General features: G+C 48.5%; 1 protein-coding gene across 1 annotated transcript; it reads left to right on the plus strand.

Moving 5' to 3' along the window:
• Positions 1 to 733: 733 nt before the first annotated feature.
• On the plus strand, positions 734 to 23,624 carry FAAP100 (FA core complex associated protein 100). Its single transcript, XM_061615733.1, has 9 exons — positions 734 to 1,543; positions 4,782 to 4,900; positions 8,481 to 9,409; positions 12,482 to 12,635; positions 14,309 to 15,114; positions 17,703 to 17,839; positions 20,439 to 20,555; positions 21,720 to 21,806; positions 22,649 to 23,624. The coding sequence occupies exons 1-9, from the start codon at positions 1,379 to 1,381 to the stop codon at positions 22,772 to 22,774; spliced, it is 2,640 nt and encodes an 879-aa protein (XP_061471717.1). The 5' UTR covers positions 734 to 1,378; the 3' UTR covers positions 22,775 to 23,624.
• Positions 23,625 to 23,639: the final 15 nt, after the last annotated feature.

Genomic DNA, 23,639 nt, shown 5'->3' on the forward strand with positions numbered 1-23,639 from the left:
TTTTTTGTCTCATCCCTCCACCTTTTGATTATCATGGTTATCTCTCAAGGATAGATCTGTCCCATTGCAGACCCTGATGCCATCTACTGGTTCCATACCATAAAAACTCAGTTTTGCTTTTTACACAAAGAATCCATGGCACCTGCCTGTACCACCAGCATTAAACCTACTTTTGTTTGCCATTCTTTTTAGCCCTGAAAGCTGGGTATCAACATAAAAATGAATAAGCAGCTATAACACAACAAAGAAGAGATCTGTAGGATCAGAACGAGGGCCAGTCTAGTACAGCATTCTGTTTCCAACAGTATCAGTGGCCAGTCAGATGCCTCTGGAAAGCCCAGGGCACGCAGACAACAACCCCTCCACTGTTTATTTCCAGCACCTGGTTTTCAGAAATAAACTGCCTCTGCGCATGGGGGTCCATCTACTTACAAAATCCCTTGCAGTTTTCTTCAGGCAGCTTTTTTCCTTATAACTCAAATGCTATTCCACGTAGCCACCATTCCACCCTCTGCCTAACTTGGCGAAGTTGAACCGACACATCATTTACTACCCAGCCATTGAAACCGCAGATTGTCTCTTTTCTCAGACATCCGCCCTAAAATACATAAATGCAGCTGCCTTGGACGAGGTCCAGTCTTTGCTTATTCCGAGTAGCAGCCTCGCTCTCTCCCTCTCTGGAGAGCATTCCAGGCACGGCTGCCTGAGATCCTTTCAATGGGATCCATCTCTCAAAAAGCACCTCCCATGCACGTAGCTTCACCCTCTTCCTCCTTAGCAACTGCGAATCTGTTCTCTCGCTCCTCCCCGCTTTACGGCATGCCGTAAATGCCACCCACCCAGCCCGCTCTAGACAGTCGCAGGGTGAGGAGACAGTGGCTCAAAGGGGAGGGCCGCCGGCGCTCGTGACTGCTGGAGGCATTAGCGGCGCTGCCCGGAGGAGGAGGCGGGGTCACAGTGGCAGCCCCGCCCCTTTGCTGGGGGGGGCGAATCTATCCACTGGGGGGAAATTGCTTGCTTAGGTCCTTATAGGATTTTTTCTCGTTTTACCTTATTGGGAGTGGCTGGGGGGGGCGTATGGGGTTTCTCTCTCCCCCCCCCCGAGTGGGTTCTAAACCATCCCTCTTTATTTCCCTCCTGAAAAGGGAGTGTTCACGTCGGAGTGGGCTAGCATCGCCCAGGTGGGGCTGCTCCCTTTGTGTGATTTGTGGTTGCCGTGGAGGGCGCACGGGGCCCCCTCCATCCTTGGTTGCTCTATACCTCCCACGTGCTTAAGGAGAAAAGGGGCTGCACCAGAAAGACTATCGCATCCTGCCCCACCCCACTGCATGCGTGTCCCTATCTTTCTGGTCCCTTTTCCAGGCTGGCACCGGGGGTCATGGCACAGGTGGGGCACCGGGTGGATTACCTGGCAGGATTCTGTTGCCCGGTGGGGGGGCTGGCAGCTGGGAAGCCCAGAGTGCTCTGCCATGAGAACCAGATCTACCTCTCTAATGGCACCGAATTTGTCTATGTCTATAACCAAGAAGGGCGGCTGATGAAGGTAAGTGGTGTGGGGATGACCCTTCAATCCTGCTGACCCAAATTGATCGATTTTGTTTAAGGGCGTGGGGGATATGTGGAGGTCTTGGAGAAAGCGGGTTAGATGCTATGAACCACTTCTGGGATCCTAATGCTGCTCTCTAGGCAAGGAGGCAGACTGAAACCCTTCTCAGCCTGCCTGATGCAAACTCTTTGAAACTCTAATAGCAGGCACACAGGATCACACATTTGTACGCTGCATGGATTAATCTGGAATGACTTGTCTTCCATGCCTGTAATTTCTAACCTCGTTTAAAATCACCACCCATCAGCAGCAGAACCCACCTTAATAATCACCCCAATTGTGAGTACAGTGTAATGTTTTGAGGATGCCAGGGGATGATTCATCTACAAAGTAAAAACTGGTCTTCAGGATGTGCCTTCTTGGTAGTTCAGTTTCCTAGCTCTGACTGTATGATAGGTTTTGTTCATGAAGGCTGTAACAGCTATTAGATGCCTTTATTCATGGGCAGAAGACCAAGCCATGCCTATTCTGTCTCTGCACAAATCCATCCTGTTGTGACTAACAGTAAACCTAAGTATTGCATTTTAAGTATATAATTCAAGAAAAAAGTTGCACATATGTACAAATGATTATGTTTTAATAGAACATTGATTTTCCCCCAGTTGCGCTAAGAGGAAAAAAAGCATGGCAGTGGTCTGAAGGAGCAACTGGCATTTATTTTGGTAGGGGAATTGGTAAAGATAATGGTTGAGAGCCAAAGTCCTGCACTTGCAGGAACTTTGCTGTGTATACTGGGAATGGGGAACCTGTGGCCCTCCAGATGTTGCAGGACTCCAGCCCCTATCAGTCCTGACTATTGGCTATGCTAGATGGGGCTGATGGAAGTTGAGAGTCCAACATCTGAAGGGCTGCAGATTCCCCACACTTGATGTAAAGGGAGATTACACAAGTGTAGAGTGTTCATCTGCTCAAAGGAGAGAACAGGGAGTCCTCTGTGAATGCCAGGCTTTGTACATCTATTCAGCCACAGGATTGTAACCAGTATCTTTTCTTGGACCAAGTCTGTGTCTGTTTTGCAACCTTTCAAGCCACATAGAATTCCTGCATCAGGAATTGCACAGACATTTAGAGCAAAAAGTAGAGTGAGATGGATTCTGTGTGGTTACAAAGCCAAGTGTGGTGCCTTGTCATCTGCTTGCCCTGTAGCCTGTACTGTGACTGTAGCAGGAGACAGACCATCATAGTTCCTCATCTCTCTTCTCCCCCCCTTCTGTTATAATGTCACAGAAATAATTTTGGGCCTGGTTCTGCAGAGGATCTTGCATTTTGCCTGACAAAAGCCTCAGTTTAGCATAAACACCTGTGACTTGAATGCTTGTCTCATGTGAAATTGACAGGCAGGGCTCCCTGATGTAGCAACCTGAGCTTAACCATCTAAATTTTCAATTAGGTCTTCTGTTGACTTTTCAATGCACTCTCTCACTCTAGCCGTCTTTTGCAGCAGGTTGGTTGTCTGTGTTTCATCATCGACTTACATATGGCACCCAATTCTTGACAGCTGCCTGTGGTGGTTTGCATTCTTTTCTCTTTTTTTGCATCATCTGTCAATTAGAAATCTACCTCTACACTCTGGGATAGTTCTGTTAAACCAGAGTTTAGAACTGTAAAACAAAGGGTGTTTTTCAGCTCTCTTTATTGTCTCTGTAGATGAGCAAATGAAGTATTTTTCATATGGATGCTATCATTTTTCCCTATACTGGCTGCTGGGTCTGTTGCAAACCTTAGCACTACGTTAAATGTATCCCTTTAATTTATTCCCTTGATTGTTTCTAAGGAACCCATGATTATGGTAATATCTGGCTCAGCCTCCCACACTTTTCTCTTGTACAGAGAAGTAGGTCACAAATGGGTTAACACTTTTTTTCGTGTTACTGATTCCCATATCAACATGTGATGGCAAAAAAAAAAAAATCTAAGGTTTGCAGGCTTTCTCGTTCTTAAGAGGGTGCTCGGTTTGCAATCCTCTCTGAACTGCTGTTGCAGCTTTTACTGTAGACAGCCATGTGGGCTACTGCCTGCTCCTTCACTCCTGAAATGGAGCCCCATCTTGGATAAAATATGTCACTTGTTCATCAGCACAGTACAGCAACAGTGGCAACTGTTAGCAGCTTAAAATGAAGAATTACATGTAGACTATTAGATAACATTGGCTCCATTTATTGCAATGCATGGTCTTCAGAGAAAATAGCAGAAGTTGTATATCCTCAGGAGAGAGAGGAAAATAAGATCTAGCTGATTTATGAGAGTGAAGCTTGTTTTAAATCAAAGTGTATGCAGACATAACTGCTTCTGACTACCCACCACTGGGTATGTGAAATGATACCCAGAGGATGTTGTGTCTGGCCAGACTCAAGATGGGCAGGAGGTAACAAATGCTCATTGGGAACTTGCCCCTTTACCACATGTAGCTACAGCATTTTGGAGAGAAATTCCCATGATACCTCACATCTGCGTAAGCAGAGAGTTGCCAACTTTGTATCGATTTTGCACCCGTGCCTTTGACAGCAACATGGATAAATTAAGGTGAAGCTTCTTCTGTTGTATCTGCATGGCAGGCAAAACTCCGCTTTTTAAATCTCACCATGCCAACCTGCTTTTAATAACATGGGAGATTGGCCACTTACAAAACAAAATCTTATGGGTAAGGATCCAGCACACGTAAAGATAGAAAGCTGGTGACTGAACCTTTTGGCTGCTTTGGAGTGAAGATGGTTTATACAGGCATACTCCGCTTTAACATACGCAATGGGACTGGAGCGTGTATGTAAAGTGAAAATGTACTTAAAGTGAAGCAATTATCTATGCATGTACTGCACTGCAATCGCCACTAGATGGCAGCGGCCTCATGCCGTTAAGTGTCCGTAATTGCGAAGCGCGCGTACGTTAAGCGGGGTATGGTGGCGAACGGAGCATGTACGTTATAGCAAGGCGACGTTAAGTGAAGTGACGTTAAGTGGGGTATGCCTGTATTAAGGAAGATGCTGCCCTGTTCAGATTATCAACAGTCTGCTCTGGGTGTATGTTCACATGTGTGGTCTTCCTGTGGGCTAAAAATGTGGCTTGACAAGGGGATGGGTTGTAGAGGTGACTCCCAGTGTCTCCCTTCCCATGTGGGGCTACTGAAGACCTTCTAAGACCTTTTTCTTTCCCTACCCATGGCCTGTTTCCTTCCTAGGCTGTCTACAGGTTTCCTGATCAAGTTTGGCATGTGGAGCTCTTGCCCGTCCACCAGCAGCTATATATCCTGTGTGCTGGAGTTGGTATTTACTGTGTGTCCTTGGACTACCAAAGCAGGTGAGGGAGGGGCATCACCTGGCAGGTATTTCAAACTCAGCTTCTGATAGTTCTGCCACAAGGTTGGATTAGTAGTTTAGGCTGGAAGGTTACAAATTAAGGAACCTCACCTCCTCCTCCTCCTCCTCCATGCCCACTATGCATCCCTGGGAACAGATTTTTCTGGGGAGTTCATTATTGAGTTGCCACCACTGTTGTTGACCAGAGTGTCATCTTTCTTTAGAATGTTTTTGGTGGTGACAACAGGACTTTGGTATGCCCTCCCTAACAAGATGCAATCGGCACACTCAGTTGCCACTTTTAAGCTGCAGTCCTACACCCACTTACCTGTGGGTAAGCCCCATTGAACTTGGTTGGACTTATTTCTGAGTATTTATGTATAGGATAGTGTTGCTGAAATTTTTTCTCTGTAGCCCTTTTATGGTTGTTAATTATGCTGCTGCCACCTTTACTTTTACTTTTTTGGTCTTTTTTTAAAGATAAAAGTTTTAATGTCTCCTAACATAAAGGGGTTTAGCTCAGTGGTAGACCACCTACTTTGTATGCAGAAGGTTCAATCCCCGGCATCTCCAGGTAGGACAGGGAATGTCCTCTGCCACTCAGTGTAGACAATATTGAGCTAGATGGTCCAGTGATCTGACTCAATATAAGACAGCTTTCTGTTTCCATATTATTTTTGTTTTGATTTTGTATTTTTATGTTTTATTGTAAGCCACTCTGAGAACCAAAATGGTAAACATCTCAATATAAAGCATTTCTAAACTCTATTGCAAGCATTTAGGCCCATATGGACTGCTGTGTTAACAGTTTTATTATCCTAAATATAAGATAGAGCACAGCCCAACTAAAATGTGCGCACTTGGCCTTATGTACTATAGTTATCTGAGACCACTTTGGTGTAAAGAGCTAGATTGACTAGTATTCCTTTTAAAATTGTCCAGAGCTCCTCAAAGCATGGCAGCCCACATGGCAGAGGTGCAGTGACTGTGTTCTTTGGTGGTGGGAAAATTCTTAACCTGCATGTACCTAAGGACTTATACTGGCTTATACTGAGTCAGTACAGTATGCAATTAGGGTATTATTATTACGATGCAAATCTATAGACTGCTTCACAGCATAAAGCCATTGAAGTAGCATACAAGATAAAAGACAGAATAATACACACAAGCTTTAAAATCAGTTCAACAAACTCTAAAGACAGTAAAACCATCCATATAAATCCCCAAAATAACAAAACAGTTTCATCGGATATAAAACTGATATTCCATAAATAACTGGGTTACACCTCAGGGAAAGGCTTCATAAACAAAAATGTCTTCAGTAGGCACCTAAACATCATCATGGTAGGCTGGTGATTCCAGAGAGCTGGAGCTGCAACACTAAAAGCCCAGTTTCTAGTGCAGGCAAAGTGTACCTGGCAGTGCCCATCTGAGGACCACATTTGCCAGGCAGGGATATAGCGAGCAAGGCAGTTCCTTGGATATCCTGGTTCACAGCTACATATAATATACGCAATCAGCAATAAGACCCATAAATATATGAATATAGTAATATGATTCAATGAACAAACATAAAAACAGGACAAAAACAATAAGGTATGGAACAACCAGTTATATATCTGTTTTCGCTATTAGTCGACAGTAGCTGGTTCTTACTACTGAGGGACAAGAAGAATCATTTGGCTACATTCCCCAAAGAAGATTGTTTTGGGAACCTTTCCCATGGATTTAGGATGAATTGGGGCATAATTGAAAAAGACTTAATTTCAAGGTTGCCATGGCCAGTTGCCATCAGACATCAAATGCCTGGATAAACAGTCAGCAATGAGGAAGGCACTCACCAGGCAGTACATTCCACAAACTGGAAAACACCACCACCAAGAAGGCCTTGTCATGGGTCATTATTGTTTATTTCCTGTTTGTATGTGTTTGTTCATTGAATCATAATATGATGCCATATCATAACATGAAGTATATTCATACATTTGTGGGTCTTATTTGGCTAGACCATTGAGCCATCTAGCTCAGTATTGTCTGCATTGACGGGTAGTGGCTCTCTAGCGTTTCAGATGGGTGTCTTTTCCGGCCCTCCTCCTGGGGATTGAACCTGGAGCTTTTTGCATGCAAGGCATGTGCTCTGTCCCTGAACTGCAGCCTCCCCCAAGCTCTCCTGGATTGCCACAGGAATGATGACTGGATCTGTGTGAGTTCAAATTGATTAGAGAGTGTGGCATATGGGACCCAGAATATGATTCAGTGTATGGCTGCCATCTCGTTTAATCTGAGGCTGCTTCCATGAGCTCCTGGCTGCGCTCTTTTGTTCTGTGGCAGCTTTAGCTTGTTGAAGAGAGATTCTTTTTGTATTCAGAAGCACTGTCATCTGCTGAGTTTGCCTTTCTTAGGGGTATTTTGGGATCGAGCTCCACCGAGAAGTAAGGGAAAACTAGAGATGCAGGCTGGGGAAGGGGGAAGGGACCAAGCAAAGAGAGTGTAGGAACGAAACCAACCAAGCCCCTTCTCTTGTTGACCATGACGGTTTCCTTTGCAGGTGGGGCTGCAGGCGAACAAGGTGTCTATAGACATGCGTGCCTGGATTGCTAGGCATTGCTTACCCAGTGTGTTATTTTGCTATATTGGGGTGGGATGGCGGGTGGGGTTTTCATTGTTCTGCACATTCTTGCTTAGCGAGGGTGAAGAACTACTGGAGTTTTCAAAAGGAGAGTTGGCCTAAACAAGAGAAACCTCCTTCAGGTTTTTTTAAAATAAAAAATGATAATAGCTGCCAGTAATGACCTGGGTTTGCAACACTGGGGGAGTTGGGGTTTATTTTTCTCCGCCCCTGCTGGGTCTTTTCCTAGCTAAAATCGCCTTCCCTCGATGGGGCAGTACATTTTGCCCATGGTGCAAGTAGCAGCTTCACATGCATGTGCGATTTTAAATGGTAAAATAGTGCAGTGGGGAGAGTTAAATCCTTTCCCAGTGCTGAAGCCCCAATCTCAATCTCCGGGTTGTATCCTGCTAAGTCATTGCACGTGCAGAACTACTGCCGCAAGCAAAAGATAATTTCCCCTCTCTCTCCTCCCCCCCCCAGTGTGCCCTGCAAATGTAATCTGGGGCTTCCTTGCAACCCTCTGGAACAGTTGCAGGGGGAGGAAGGGAGGGGAAGTTCTGTTGCACTTGCGGACTTTGCTGTACACGTGCAGTGATTTAGTTGGATACAACCCTCTCCTATTTGGGCAAGTGCTGTTAAGAAAACTGCCGGAGATCCTATTTGTGTCTCTCCCGCATCGCATCACATCCAAGGTGGCCCTCAGCTGCTTTTGCTTCTCTGTCATTGCGCTCCAGGTGCTGAGCAACCTCTAGTTAGAGGTTTGTGAGTCTTTAGGGCAGCCAGAGGGTTAAGTTGTCAGGGCCTCCCTCCAAAGCAATCGCTTTCCTCTCATTTCTCCAGCTGGCTGCTCCTGATTTCAGCCCCATGAAGCTGATGGTGGGCTATGCATGTGTGTATGTTTCTTCCCCTCCTTCATTTCTGGGCCTTACCCTTTGGCTTCACTGAGAGCTTTCCCTTGCTTGCTTTGAAGGTTAGCAAAGCGGACCGACGGGGAGGAAAATGACTGCTTCTCCAGTGTCCTCCCCATGGGTTCTGGTGCCTGCACCTTTCCTGATGCTGCAATTTGCACCTTCACGCTTCTCAATGATGTCCTCGTCACCCTCTCCCAAGTACAAGGGAAGTGGTGCATGAACCTCCACAAGCTCCCAGGCCCCGAGGACGGGGAGAACTTGCCACACCAACCAATAAGCCATGTGAACATCACCACCAGCACAAACAACGATGGGGACATGTCCTTGGCACACTTTCTCCCTGTCCTGTGTTGTGCAACTTCTCCTAGCACCACCAACCACAAGGAGAGCCTTCGCCACTCCGGGGGATTTGTGCTGGAGGAGCCTCTCTTCAGCCTCCTCTTTGGCATTGATGCTGCCATGCTGGATTCTCCCATGATCCTTTGTGGCTTCCCAGACGGGCAGCTGTGCTCTGTGCCCCTGAAGGCCGTGAGTTCTCTCGACAACCACAGCCGTGAAGATTCACCTGTCAAGATCCTTCATCATTTGGAGGAGCCGGTTGTCTTCATTGGTGCCTTGAGGACAGAGCGGAGGTCCCCAGATGCAGAGGAGCTGCCGGCGTACGGAGACTTGGGCTGTGACTGTGTGGTGGCTCTGGGTCATTACGGGAAAATGGTGGCCATCAAGGCAGCCCAGGGGGAAGAAGTCAAGGTCCCAGAGCTCCGTGAGTACTATCTGCAGGGACCTGTTTTGTGTGCGGCGTGTAGCGGGGGCAGCCGCATGTACTACAGCACCCATTCTGACATCTATGCTGTTGACTTGGACAGCAACACCCTGGAGGCTGAGAAGGTGGAGGACTCGGCAGGGACCCTTCCATCTGCTTTGTCTCCTGCCAGTTTGAGCATCTGCAGCGTGGTGGCGCTTTCCTTGTCATCCCGGGAGTCTGAAGGTACTAGGATGCTCTGTGGACTGAAATGTTCGGGATAACTTGGATGTGAGGTTGTTGCATGCATGCAGCCCTCAATAATACTGCTTGCAAATTGTGAGGGAAAACAGATGAGTTGTGAGGAGGAATTGCTGCAATCAGGGTGTACCTTAGCTTGGGCCTCTGAGTCTTGGCTGTAGTCCCACCCCTTTCTTTTACCAAGCCCTTTCTACTCTGTGACATTGTGACAGAGCCAGTGGGGACAGAATTTACTTCCATAAGCAGGCCAGGCTGTGTTAACACTGCCCTTTTGCTGGTAGACTAGGCTCCTGAGCCAAATCGGGCCCTGAGAGTGAAGCCACCCTGGCCCCTCAGTTGCCAGTGCAGAAAAGGTGGAAAGTCTTGTGGCCTTGGGCATGTCGGCAGCCCACAGGGAAGTGGGGAGGTTGGGCCTTTAGTGTGCCACCCTCCCTGCTCTTTTTCCAAAGTGTCCCCCTCCCAGCAATGTTGGTTGCTGACTGGGGCTGTAGGCTCTTTCCAGTTTCCAGCAGCAGGTTCTGTCCCCACGCCATGCTCCTGTGTCCGAGCGTGGTGTGAGCGGACTACAGTCAACATGATCCCAAGTTGCCGCTAGGTTGCAGGCACTGGCCAGAGTAGGAGTCACTGCTGATGGAGTCACTTGAGGCATTGGGAAGTGACCTTGGGGCAATATTTTCAGGGCCTGGCCCAAAGTTCCCCTGTCTCTACCCCCTCTTATAAAGACCCACTTCTTCATTTTCATGAGAGTCATTCATGTCTAGCCCACCAACCTGGGAATTGAAAGCTCTCTCTCTCTCTCTTTTTCTCTTGTTTTGGGTGGAGTGAAGGGGAGCAGATTCCCCGCTGCCTGCTTCTGGCCTCATCCTGAGCCCTGCTTTCTTCTCTAAAGAGCGGTGATGGCTTTTGGCAGAGGCTATGCCCATTATGTGCTGGCTCCAGGGTGCCATGACTCTGTCTTGATTCAGCATCCTGCACAGTGGGGCCAGCTCAGAGCAACCCCAGGCACTAAACACAGAGAACTGAATGGCAATTCAGGAGCTCTGCCTCTTTCTGGCAAAATGGCTCTGTAATGCTGAGATCAGGGCAGGGTGTAGCAATTCAAGAGCCTCTTCTTTTCTTGTATAGAACAGCTGCATTGTGCTTGCTCACCATGCAAGAGGCATTAATATCCTGTGTGCAGGAAACAGCCTTCCTCCTCCCCAGCTAGGATCAATGAAGGCTTAGTGACTCCCATTTGTCTCTGCCTTTTGAGCAGAGGAGGAGTGGGCTGCTTGGCCTGCCGAGACGGGATTGAGAGGCATGAGGCTCTTTGCTTCCCATCCGGGCTTCCCATCAGCACAGGACAAGAGTTGTTGCCTCATTTGACTGATGAGCTGGAGGAGATGTGCCTAGGGCCACTCCTTCCACTGTTCACGGTCCACAAAGAACCAAACTCAGGATTGCAGGGTTTCTACAACAGTGAAAATGTCTTTCTGCTGCCTGTTGAAGAACTGAGCAGGGAAGGGGGATTGCACTGGTGGAGAGGGCACAAAATAGTTGTTACAAGGCAGGGACTCTCCCTTTCCAATCTTTTAAGAACTAGGAGCTTTTGCTTTTTTTTTACAAAATTGAATCCAGAAAATCTCCAGAAGGCACATTCTGCACCTAGCCCCAGATTTTGTCCCGCGTGCTATCCAGACACCTCCCTGCTCACTGACTAGTTCTTTGGCTGGTCCTAATCGCAAGGGCTCGCAGATCAGGATGAAACTGATCTCCTTGAGGGAACGAAACTGAGGAATATAGCAGGGCTTCTAGAGCAGCTTGCAAGTGAAATGAAACTGGCCAGTCGAGGTGGCAGGATTCTGCAGGCAGCAGGTGTGAGAATTTGCACGTCTCCTCCTGCGTGCTACAGAACTCTTCTCTGAAACTGGTTCTCTGTGCCCTTCCTTCCCACCTACTTTGGCCACCTGTCACTTCATTTCAGCATCACTCCCAACAGCGATCCTCTGTGGGGAAGGAGCAGTAGGCAGCCACGTCTGCGTTCGTATGCGCCTGAAGAGGGAGCACAGTGTGCCTGGCTGCAAGTAGCTGGGAGCTTGCTTTGCAGTGAGGTGGCTGATGCAGCAGTGGGGAGCCTTTCTTTGCTTTTGCTTCCTTTCCTGTGGGGTCCCCAGGTCTGCTATGCCTCTTTTTTCACTCCTGGTGAGTGCAGCCCCTGGCACCATCCATTTCAATGCACCCCTCTGTGATCTATGCTCCTGCTCACGGTTTCATCGTGAGGGGGGTGGCAGCTTCTGAGGTTGCTTTGTTCCCACAAATGGCTCCTGAAACGTCAACAAAGGATAATAATATTGATGGCTCCCTCCAGCAGCCGCCGCTTCTGCGTCCAAATAACAACCGTAGCTACGTGATTGGCACCCCAGGGTTTGTCAGATTGCCCATCTCTTTCCCCCTTGAACGTTTGCCATGGGCCTCTTCTGTATGGCTTTGGAAGGATTCGTGTCTGGCTACCTCCCAGTCTCAGCAATGGAATTCTAGATCAGGGATGGGCAGAAGTTAGATGGGGATTTAATGCTGGATCTCAGGGTGACTTTGAAGTATAGCAGCAAGGATTTCTGAGTCCCAATTGTGTATAAGAAAATGACCCTTCCCCCTTTAGATACACTGCTGGAATCAGGAAAGCTGGGGTTGGGGGTAGCGTAGTCAGGAGTGGATCATTGTAAGGAAAGACTATGAGCTCAGCTCAGTTCTGGCACTCAAAACAAAAACCTGAGCTCAGAATTCTTCACTCCAGACGTGGAGAAGCTATGGATGTTGCTGGATTAGCTCCCATCATCCCTGCCCAGTGGCCGTGCTGGCTGGGGCTGTTGGGAGTTGGAGTTCAACAACATCCGAAGGGCCATACGTTCCACACCCTGCCTTAATTTTAAGTGTATGTTTTTTGCATCTGGAGCTGGCTTGTGAATATCAGGGTTCTACTAAAAACCTTGGGGGTGGGGGAAGTGACCCAAATCCTCACATAGACATTTTCTAGTCCTCCTCATTGTCTCTGGTATGGGTGGGTGTTGCTGTCCTTAGGTGAGTCCGAGCTTCTGGCTTTGTCTGCTAAAGGCCGCCTCATGACGTGTGGCTTGTGCAGCCCGGATGATACACAGCCTTTTAAGATGAACCCTGACAAAGCTGGACAGAGGATCAAGGAGCTGCTCTCTGGGATAGGCCATGTCTCTGAAAGGTAAGATCTGTCCTCCATTTGCATTTCTTTCTCACTCACACACACATACACGCATGTTCATATGAATATCTTGTGACACTCAGTTTTGCTTAAAGCTCACTGGATTATCCTCCCTGAGCAACTGGTATAGGATCTGGGCTTTGGAAATCTGATGGTGATATTTGATTATGAAAATCTACCCACAGGGATCTTGAGATTGACAGGTATAGCCCTGCTTGGGCGTTTAGTCCTGCTGTTAGTTAGAATAGCATGAGGGAGGGGTTGCCTTAGCTGGCCCTTCCCCTCCTTTACATCCCCATTAGCTGGGCTTCACTATCGCCCACACACTGGGGAGGGTGTTCTAAAGCACAGAACGTGACATGATTTATAAACCTGGTTGTGGTTGTACAGCAGGCTCCCTGCTTCAGTCCTTCCCTGTGACCCCAAAGGCATGGAAGGTAGCAGGGTTAGGCGACTGAGCGGGCCAGGAGGCACAGCCCCGCTCTCTTCATCAATGATTTCTACTCACATGAGGAATTAAACTTCCAAACAGGGCTTAGAACATGATATGTTACATTTTGGTCTGTGGATCAACCCACAACTCTTCTCTCTCTCTCTCTCTCTCTCTCTCTCTCTCTCTCTCTCTCTCTCTCTCGTTACGAATTAGCACCAACAGGAACCACTTGGCACAGCTACTCTTGAGAAAGTAGATGGTGTCTCTTTGTATATTGATTTGGATCAGCTTGGTCACTTTAGCAGATCATGGAATTAAAGCAGGGATGGGAAACCTTCAGTTCACAGGCCAGATCTGGCCCAGCCCAAGTCCCAATTTGACCTGTGAGGCCATCTTCCCCAAAACCTCACCGACCTACCCCACACCTAGTGCTATATGTGATGTCAGGTGTGGGACAGGTAGAGACATAGCTAGATTGGCTGCAAACTCAATTGTGTGGAAGATCCCTGCAGAAAGCAGGGTGGAAGTCACAGTCCATCCACTGATGGGCAATGAGTTCAACCCTGCTGCATTGGCCGTGTGGCCCAGTTCTTCATGGGCAGTGTGGTCATGCATCCAATCCTGGCAGGAAACAGCTTTGCTCTGTCCTTTGCCATGCCTAGGGCTAGCAAAGGCCCTTGCACTGTGCTTCCCAAGCTGCTAACAATCCAAATGACGTCAGGTGATTGACAGGTGGATTGTTCTGACCATCTGTCAAAGTTGGCCCACAGGGGTGTCGATCCAAAGAGCAGAGACGGGCTCTGGTGCTATGTCCGTGATTTATCTGAGTGCTCTACGCGTTTCAGAGAATATTTATTAAATAAATAAATAAATAATAACCCAAACATTCAAATAGACAAAATTAGCCCATCTCTTCTCTTTTGGATCACCACTCGGTGCCTTTCCCCCTCTTTGTTCCTGCCACAGGGGTGGGGCCAGATAATGAGCAACGTTCCTGGAAGTTCAGATTCAAGGAAGGCTAAAGGTGAGAAAGGAGGCAGGTAGATGTTTCTTGTCCTGTCCAGTATTCTGAAGCAGGAATTCCAGTGCATGTGTACTTTTGGCAGGCGAGTGCCTTAGGTCATCTGTAACTTCTCTTCTCTTTGCATGCATGTGGCCACCTTCGCTGTACTTAATTAGGATTTGCAAGCTCTGATAGCTCAAGTGTTTTTGTTTTCTCTCTCTCTCCTGGTCCCTGCAGAGTTTCATCCTTAAAAAAGGCCGTGGACCAGAAAAACCGAGCTTTGACGTGCCTGAACCAGGTGATGAATGTGAGCGCTGCTTTGCTGTCCAGCCAGAATGGTCAAAAGCCCATCACTTGCACCATCGCTGCCCATTGGAGCCACCTACTGGTTCAGGACACCTTGACAGTCTCCTGCATTTTGGAGAACTCGAGTGAGTGCAGCCTGGAGCGTGGCTGGACTTTTTGCGTTCAGCTCTTCGCCAGCTCCTGTGACTTTGAAGAGGACTCCTCAGATTCTGCCACCACTTATACCTTCCCTATAGATCAGCTCCTTCCTGGGAACAAGACGGAGGTGACCCTCCCCCTGGGCCCTACTGAAGGCTCCAAGCTGGAGCTGCCTTTCACAGTCTCCTGTTCCCTCTACTACAGCCTCCGGGAGATCCTAGGCACTGTCTCAGAGTCCACTGAGCTCCTGGATGACCTGCTTTCAGATGATTCCTCTGGTCTTTCTCCAGATAGAGAAGGCATCTGCTTGCCCTTGAGAGAAGTCACCATTGACCTCCTGCAGTGCCTTCGCTTACATGGTGGTAGTGGTGTGTCTGAAGCCACCCAGCCTGCCGCTGCCATACCCCTCCCTGTGGATCCACTCGACACCTTCCTGAAAGTATCCCAGATGCAGCCTGATCTCGAGAGCACCGCAGGCAGCAAAGAGCTTGTTGCGAGGGCAGCCAGCCCTTTGGGAGAGGCTTATTTGGCTCCATCAGTCGCTTCGATCAAGGTGTCCTCTGAACTGCTGAGAACTGCCCTGAAGGACTTCTGTGCAGGTGTGTGATGCTGAGGAGCCCAGGTGGCTTATGTTCTCTCTGCCCCTCCCCAGTGCGAGCCTTAGTGCCTGCAAGGCCTACCAGTGCTGGCAGTTCCCAAATGCCATTTTGCACATGTAGGAAGAGGCAATTTCCTTTGTTTGCAAAGGAGGCTGTTTTGGGGATGGGGAGCTTGCTTGGCAATGGGCTAGCTTTATCCCATTCCTGGGGAGCCTCAATCCAAGTCCTCTTGTCAGCTGGCATTTTATTTTATCTAATCACATTTACACCCCACTCTTCCTCCAAAGAGCTCAGAGCAGCTCATATAGGCTTCCCCAGGGTGTCCCCTGACCCCAACCCATAGCAGGCAGCCTACTTGGCCAGAACCTGCTTAGCTTCAGCTTTGGGAACTGTGTTATCTGCCTTCAGGCTGCTCTCTTGGCCAGTTCACCCCTCAGATGAAAATGCAAGCTGCCCAAGTCGGTCTTTTCACTGTGTCTGTCTCCAGGCCAAATGCCAAATGCAAGCTGCTTCAAAATGGTTTTTACTAAATTCACAGTCCTCTCCTATCCCCATGAACCTTGTAGAGAAAAGGCTGGGTTTGTGCTCATACTTTTATTCCCATGAATGTTGCTCGAACCTGGCTGGATCCTTTTTTAAAAAACAAAAAAAGCCACTCATTCTCCTCCAGTTGTTACCGAGTGGCATGTGGACAGTTTATTTCTTAGTCTGAATGTTTTGTTACTTTGAATTCCAGAGAAATCATTGTCATGGAGGTAGCGCTCATGTCAAGCTATCCCCAGCCAGAGCTTGGAAAAGTTACTTTTTTGAACTACAACTCCCATCAGCCCCAGCCAGCATGGCCACTGGATTGGGCTGATGGTAGTTGTAGTTCAAAAAAGTAACTTTTCCAAGCTCTGCCAGGGACACACATCTCTTGAGAGAGAATTCCTTGGTTGGATATCCATGTCTTTTGCTAAGACCAGGACTAATATTGGAATTGGATTTTTGTTCTGCTTGTGAGCTGTTAGAGAGCCAGTGTGGTGTAGTGGTTAAGGTGTTGGTCTACGACCTGGGAGACCAGGGTTCGAATCCCCACACAGCCATGAAGCTCCCTGGGTGACCTTGGGCCAGTCACTGCCTCTCAGCCTCAGAGGGAGGCAATGGTAAACCCCCTCTGAATACCGCTTACCATGAAAACCCTATTCATAGGGTCGCCATAAGTCAGAAACGACTTGAAGGCAGTCCATTCATTGTGTGAGCTGTTGGCCTTCCAAGACCCATAAAAGGTGCTCTGGGCATCCTTTTCTTGCCTAAGTAAGTAAGATGGTTAATTTGAGGGCCAGGGAATCCTGCAGTGATTTTTTAAAATTTTGTGGATGGAATCCCTGCCAAATTCTTTCAGGAGCCATCAAATCTCAACTAGGGACTCAGATACCAGCTAGGTCTTCGTCTCTTCCCTGCTTTAATGCTACCAGCACCCTAAAACTTAGAAATTATTCCCAAATTCTGCAGCAAGACAAGGGACACTCTGCTGCCGATCAAGGGATTGCACCTGGGGCATCTGCCCTTTAGAAGCAGAAAGAGGGCTTGAAGGAAAGATAGTACTCTACACCAGCCTTTCCCAACCTTTGGGTCCTCAGATGCTGCTGGAGTACAACTCCCATTAGCCCCAGCCAGCATGCCAGTGGTCAGGAATTATGGAGACTGTAGTCCAGCAACATGTAGGAACCCAAAGGTTGGAAAAGGCAGCTCTATGCCAATAGCACAGGCTAGCAAAGAACAGGACGGCCTTCTCATTTAGTTCCCAGCCTGCAGATCCATTTGTCAGCCAAGGCCAGAGTGTACTGTTTGCCAAAACAAGCAAAATGCTTCCCTCAAGGAGTCTCAAATCCTGTATGTTCACTTAATTATGCAGTGTATATATTTGCATAATTGTTCTCATTGGGTTAGGCTTTGTTGTTGTAAAATTCAGAATGGCTCTGCCAAGAATTGTGACCGTGATGGCAAGGTTAGGATCTAGAGGGCCATGGTCCATCTGCTAGAACCGTGGATCCAACTCTTGCCAACTGAGATGGGCCGGGTTTTGAACTGGAGCGCTTGCAGCCTGCAGCGCAACCCTCCATCTCAGACCCTGCCCAAGGTCTCACTTTCTGGCTGATAGAAGACTAGCCAATGACTGGCATGTATCCTTTTGCAAAGTGTTCATTTGGGATTGGTGGTGGGGTGTGTGTGTGTGTGTGTCTTCTGTCTCCTGTCTCTAAACCAGACCTTAGACTGCTGTATGTGGCCACTCCTTGCACCCAATCAAGTGGGCAACCAATATGAAATGATCCCTTTCCTTGGCTTGCAGATACGCTGCCCTTTGAGCATTGTCCTGCGATGCAGAGTTTCGGGGTCTTTGACCGCTCCTGTTAATTTCTATTGGGAGCCACCTTCTCTTGTGCCGTCGTTGTGGCCATCTTGGGCAGCAGCTTCCTAGGCCTTTCATGTAGTTAATGCACTGTGGAAATTGGGGAGCGGGACAGTAAATGCCGGTCAGGCAGCTGCCATTCACATACCCCACACATTGACAGTATCTGCTCTTCTTCTCTGTTATCGTTGCTCAGACATCTCGCTCTGCTGTGCTGTGCTACGATGGCTGCTAGCGGAGAACGCTGCGGTGGACGTGCTCCAGAGCCAGGATGCAGCCGCGGTGCGGGGACTTGCCCCAAATGGAGGCGATGTGCAACTAAACATCCGAGAGGCAAGGCATGAGTTGTGGACTGGGCCTGTGGGAGATGCGCATGGGGAATCCTCCCATGGGCACATTGGCCAAGCCAGAACATGGGGTGGTTTTGATGGGAATGTACCTGAATTCCTGCCTGAAACCCTGGAGAGCGGCTGCCAGTCAGTGTAGACAATACTGAGCTAGATGGACCAATGTCTGACTCGGTATAAGACAGCTTCCTATATCCCTAGGATCCTAATGTGAAAAAATCCACATAGCACTCTAGCCTTGAGTCAAGGCTCCTGTCATGGGTTACTGGAGTGATTTCTGCCACGTGCGTTCCCCTTGCACCTGCTCAGAGCAACATCACTGCTTGTTTCATACGGTCTCTGAGCCTGACCAGCCTTTATATTATAAAGAGCCTGGATGCTGCAACATGGGAAGGAGGGAGGGATCTTAGAATATCTGGATAGGAAGGTTAGCATCTCATGTTTTCTTCACCTTGCAATTGAATCACAGACTGAGGTGGAAAAGATCCAGGGCACCCACCAAGGCCTAACCCAGGATTCTCCTTGCATGAACCAATATCCATCCCACCTGTTAATGCCCACAGAACCCAGATTCTAATGTGCTGTCAGCACATTGCTGGTGCAACACGCAGCACAGCTTTGTAATGCTGAAGCTCAAGTGCGTGAGTCGATCCAAATGCTACAGGGAAAGGCGAAAGCTGCAGCTAAGTAGGACCCAGGGCAAAATTCCTTCCCATCCCCAGATAGGACAATGCAAGCCTAAACACGCAGCAAAACCCCTTCAGAACCTGTAGCAGAATCTTACCCTATTCAACAATGTCTCCCCTCCAACCATGGCAAGGCAGAGCCTCCTTCCAGCCCAGGAACTTACCAGACCTCAAAGATAAGTCAGATCAGACTCCTTCATTAATAGTAGCTCAGTGATAGAGTGTTTGCCTTGCATGCAGAAGGTCCCAGGTTCAAGCCTCACATCTCCAGGGAGAGCTGAGAGAGACACACATGCACACCCCGCCGGAAACACTGGAGAGGTTCTGCCAGTCAGTGTAGACAGTACTGAGCTAGATGTGCCAATGGGTCCAACTCAGTGTAAGGCAGCTTCCTATGGTCCTATAATTATCTGCTTTGCCCGTTTCTTGGATTTACCTGGATGATGCCAAACCCATTTTACCTGCCTGTGACTTGGTATCCCAGCTGAAATGCTAAGACAGCAGCCCTTGCGCTCTGCCAAAATGAGATGGCTGGTTGTTCATGCCCCAGTGAAGTACTCCCCGATGAGCTTAATCCAGAAGGTTTAGCTGGAGCAGAATTAGCAGGGCCACTAATCACGCTGGCGGTGCTAATGCTCCCATGCGCAAAGCCAGAGGGACCCAGCCGCTGCTGGTGCTCAGCCGGCCCCCTCTCTCTTGGGGGTTAAGCGGCCATGGCAGGAGAGGCAGGTAGCAATTAACATCAGCTGCGTCCTGCTCCAAGAGGATTAAAGGGCTGGGGGGGAGGGGCAGCCAGAGCTTAACAACTCCAATCTGACCATCCTTCCCTCTTGAATGCAGCAAAGCTGATGAGCAAAAAAACCCAGCTGTTTAATGCTGCAAGCCTGGCTGCTGTAGTCAAGCAGCAACCCTGGGCATATCTCCATAGCCAGCCACCCTGCCCCCAGCTGCTAAAAGAGTGATCCTCTCGGGCACAGATACAGTAGCAGTGCAATGGGGCCCTTATTCTCAGGGATAGGGACTGTGGGGAATTCAGTGGCCTTTTTATTATTATTTATTATTTATTAAATTTATATACCGCCCGACTAGCGATAGCTCTGGAGAGACGTGGTGGTGGAATGGGAAGGGGCCCTAGAATGGGCACCTCGACAGACATCCACTCCCTTCACCTGCTCTTATCCAGGTGGAGGCCAAATGGCATGTTTGGAACACTGTGGTGTAGGGTGGAGGCAGAATTGAGCCCCTGGGAGTAATTGCCTGGAACGGCAAAGGGGCCATGGCCCTGCCGTGACACATTTTTCTCCTGTCAGAGGCAGTAAGCGCTTCTGAATAGCAGTTTCTGGAACCCACCTCTTGCGCTCAGGTCTTGCTTCTGGGCTGCCCATTGCAGCATCTGGTTGACCATTGTGAAAATAGGATGCTGGGATAGATGGGCTACTCTGGCCTGATCCAGCAGGCTCTTCTCATGTCTGTACACTTTACCTGGGACATGCAGTTTGTTACTCTCGTATGAGTAGCCTTGTTTCTCTGTGTGCCTCTCCTTTCTTCTTTGACTATAAACTCTGTGGATCCAGTGATTGCTTTTATTTTGTCCCAATGTGTTCTGCATGATGTGAAGCCCAACTCTAAATGCTACTAATACAGATGACACATGATTAACTTTCATAATCTGCAGAACCATGCAACAAAATTTTAGACCTGGGGGACGAAATCCCAGCTCCACCATGGGCATGTTTGGTAGCTTTGAGCAACTCGCTAACTCCATCTGTAAAATGGAAATAAGTAAACTAAATGGCAGGCTTTTTTAAAAAAACAGGTAATGGGACACTTTGTTGCTCTGCTTTTTAATTTGCACTGTTCAGACGAATTTGTGGCAATCATGCCCTTGTTGTCCTCCAGGTGGCTGTCAGTGACCTGAGCCCATCGGGCCCCATCCAAGCAGTGGAGATCATAATCCAGAGCTCATCCCTGGCAAACATGTGCCAGCTGCACCATGCTGTGGTTAGGCGTATTCAGGTATGTGAGATTTTGGATAGATGCAGGGGGTCGGGGAGAGAGGAAGCTGCATGCCCCTTCCAGACACTGTTGAAATTTGTGCTGCATGGAAAGAAAACATTAGCATGTCTCAGGTGTAGTCCAGCTAGAGGTAAGGTCTGTTGTTCATGCTGCAGTAAATTTAGGTTGATTTAATGGGGAAAGAGTCCTAGCCCCTTGGCTGTATGGGACACTCTCCTGGATGCATAGGGGCTCTCCTTCCTTCCATCTTCCTGAGAGCATGGATGAAAATAACTTCTCTGATAGCAGAAAGGGAATCCTGCTCTCAGAGACTTTAGCAATTAAATGACTGAGCTGCAAAGGGGAAAGGTGTGTGGGCGCATGCAACTGATGCATGTTTCCTGGAGGGATGTAAAGAGGTATTGTTTTCCACTCCACCCTGTATTGGTTGCATGCAGCACTGTTTCTGTTCCACTGCAGTTCATCTTTTGAAAAAAGAGACATTATTCATCTCACTGTCTGCTGTGGAAATTTACATAATTGTCATTATGTTACAATTAGTACATCAATTTACACAAACTTCATTACATTATTCCACCCCATTAATTTCAATGCAAGGGAAACACATTGCAAAGTGGGGAGAAATGTAATCAATTACGTATAATTTGTGGACTGAAAGAAACAGCAAATATCAATCGTATTCGCCGGACTGATTTCTGTTCTGGACACGGGACGAATAAGTGAACGTCAGCAATTTCTGCTCCCGTCTCCCTTATTGTCAGAATTGTAAAGAGTAAAGGAAAATACTTATTTTGACTTGTTGCCTAACACTTAAGGCTTTCCCCGTTCACCAAGGGGACCCCTTGATATATTAAGAAAATGGCAGTATCCACTCTACCTGTGGCTCTCCGGATGTTGTTGCACTCTGGCTCCCCACCAGCCTCAGCCAGCATGGTGGAGTCCAGCAGTATCTGGAAGGTCAGTGGTTCCCACCGTCCTGACCTATCCACTCGAAAGGGTGCGAGAGAGAAGGAAGCCCAAATGTGCTGTGTCCCATTTCATTTGCCTTTGGAAAGGGGAATGCTTTGACCTGAAGGTAAGGAGCTGGATTTCTCCAGTTAGTTAATCTTATCCTGACTTTAATTGGTCCTTTTTTTGCTTTCCTTTCCTTCTTTTTAAATGAAGACTCTGATTCTGGAACAAGCAGCCGAGGACTCCTCTCCCCCAGATGTCCGTATGCAATACCTTCACCAGATCCAAGCCAACCATGAGGTAAGCAGCATTTCTCCCCTGGAACTACTCGGATGCTGATAACATGTGACGTATCTATGCCTGGATTGTTGCAAGAAGGCAGACAGGCCACCAAGTGCATGTCGTCCCAGGCTTTCGGGTTTGGGCTGAGCCCTGGCATGGCCACTGCAGAGACAGTTGACCGGGCCTTCTCTTTGGACGCTCGGTTGCCTGAGGACATGCTGTGCTGTGCCACCTAAATACAGAAGCCTGGGCTGACAGACTGAATGACAGGGAATGGATTTATGGCTTGTTCTGTAATTGCTGGACTAAGACAGGCAGTTGGTCTGACCCAATCTGGCAGTGGCTGCATTCATTCTATTTACACTTTCCCTAACTTGATTAGTAACCTCCTTTCTCTCTCCCGCCCCCGCTCCCCTTTTCCCTCAGCCTAGGGCTTAAAGCAGTCATTCATAATACGTTCCATATGATTTCGGGAACTAGAAACTTTTTTGGTGCTAAGGTTTTCACTCCGGGTTTGTCTCCTTTTCTCTCTCCACCCCCCCCCCCACAAATACACACAGACATCAGCATTTAGCAGCAGAGAATTAGATTCTATGATCAGAATAAATTTTAGGCAAATTCTTTAGTGTTTGGATTTTGTTTTCGGGGGACTTTTTGGCAAGTACTAGATAGCAGAGAGCAAGGATGGAAATGAGATGCATACGCGGTGGCAGTATGAGGAAGACTGTAACCTAGGGGGCAGGAACAAAGAGCACAACATGCCACATAGAAGATAACCCTGCACCGGTTGGACGCCGGCCTGCCTGATCGAACCAACCCTCCTTTGCAGTCTCTAATGCAGCCACACCCGTCTCTTTCAGATGCTGCTGAAGGAGGCACAGTCCCTGCAGGAGCGCCTGAGCCTGGGGAATGATTCGGATGCGACTGTGCAGAAGCTCCTGCATGTCTACCAGCAGCTGCGTGATCCCAGCCTCATTGTCCTGTGAGCTCCGAGCTGTGGCTCTTGACCATTCTTGGCACACCTTGGGTGGCTCCATTCCTAGCTCTGCCTGCTGCCAGTGGGCGAAGGGAGCAGCTGGCTGTACACCTTGTGAACTGATTGATGGGTTGAAAGAGGAGCATGGCAGGGAAGGAGCAGGAAGAGGTGGTGGTGCAGGGGGGGTTCCAGCTGGGCATGCCCTGGGTCTGCTCTGCAGGCTGAACGTTCAGGGGCTCAGTCTTGTCATTTATTCACCTCCCCCACCCTTCATGTGATTGTTTCTTTCTTCCAGGGTTCTGAATTCCTGCCCATCCCTGGCACATCCAATCGGTGCTGCCTTGGCAGTCTCACACGCAGGCAGAGCTGTCCTAGCGGACTCTCTCTGTGTACGCATGTGTCTGTGTGTGTCACGCGTGTGTATGTACGTACGTGTAATTTGGATGGCCGACAAGGTGCTGTAGTGGGTGTGGATGGCGTGTTGTGGATCGCACTCGACGTTGCTAGTTTAGCTTCTTTCGCTTTCGGTGACAAGTGGCTGTGCTGTGGCAGGCGGGGGGGACTGGATCTGGCGAGTTGTATGCGGGGGAGGGGAGGGGGCAGGTTTCGCCGGCATTCTCATCAGTTTTTCTTTACTCCGAGCAAAACAAACCAACCAACAACAAAAAAGGGCTATGCCTCTAGCTGTGTCACATTTTTCAGGGACACTGTGGAAAAAACAAACAAACAGGATGTCACGCACATAACTATCTCAGGAGTGCTCTTAGTACGGTGCCCCTTTTTCTAGTGGGGTGCTTTGCTCCTTTTTCCAGTATTTGTCCTTTCTATAAACAACTTGCTTGTCTTATTTCCATGGTGGAGACTTGTGCAAGGTT

Source organism: Rhineura floridana, chromosome 3, assembly GCF_030035675.1.
Source record: "Rhineura floridana isolate rRhiFlo1 chromosome 3, rRhiFlo1.hap2, whole genome shotgun sequence".
Lineage (NCBI taxonomy): Eukaryota > Metazoa > Chordata > Lepidosauria > Squamata > Rhineuridae > Rhineura > Rhineura floridana.

Bases quoted from the DNA above. Each gene is read 5' to 3' on its own strand.
- FAAP100 (XM_061615733.1), top strand. From the start codon at position 1,379: ATGGCACAGGTGGGGCACCGGGTGGATTACCTGGCAGGATTCTGTTGC. The intron at 1,544-4,781 runs GTAAGTGGTGTG...TTTCCTTCCTAG, and splicing joins AAGAAGGGCGGCTGATGAAG to GCTGTCTACAGGTTTCCTGA. The intron at 4,901-8,480 runs GTGAGGGAGGGG...CTTGCTTTGAAG, and splicing joins TCCTTGGACTACCAAAGCAG to GTTAGCAAAGCGGACCGACG.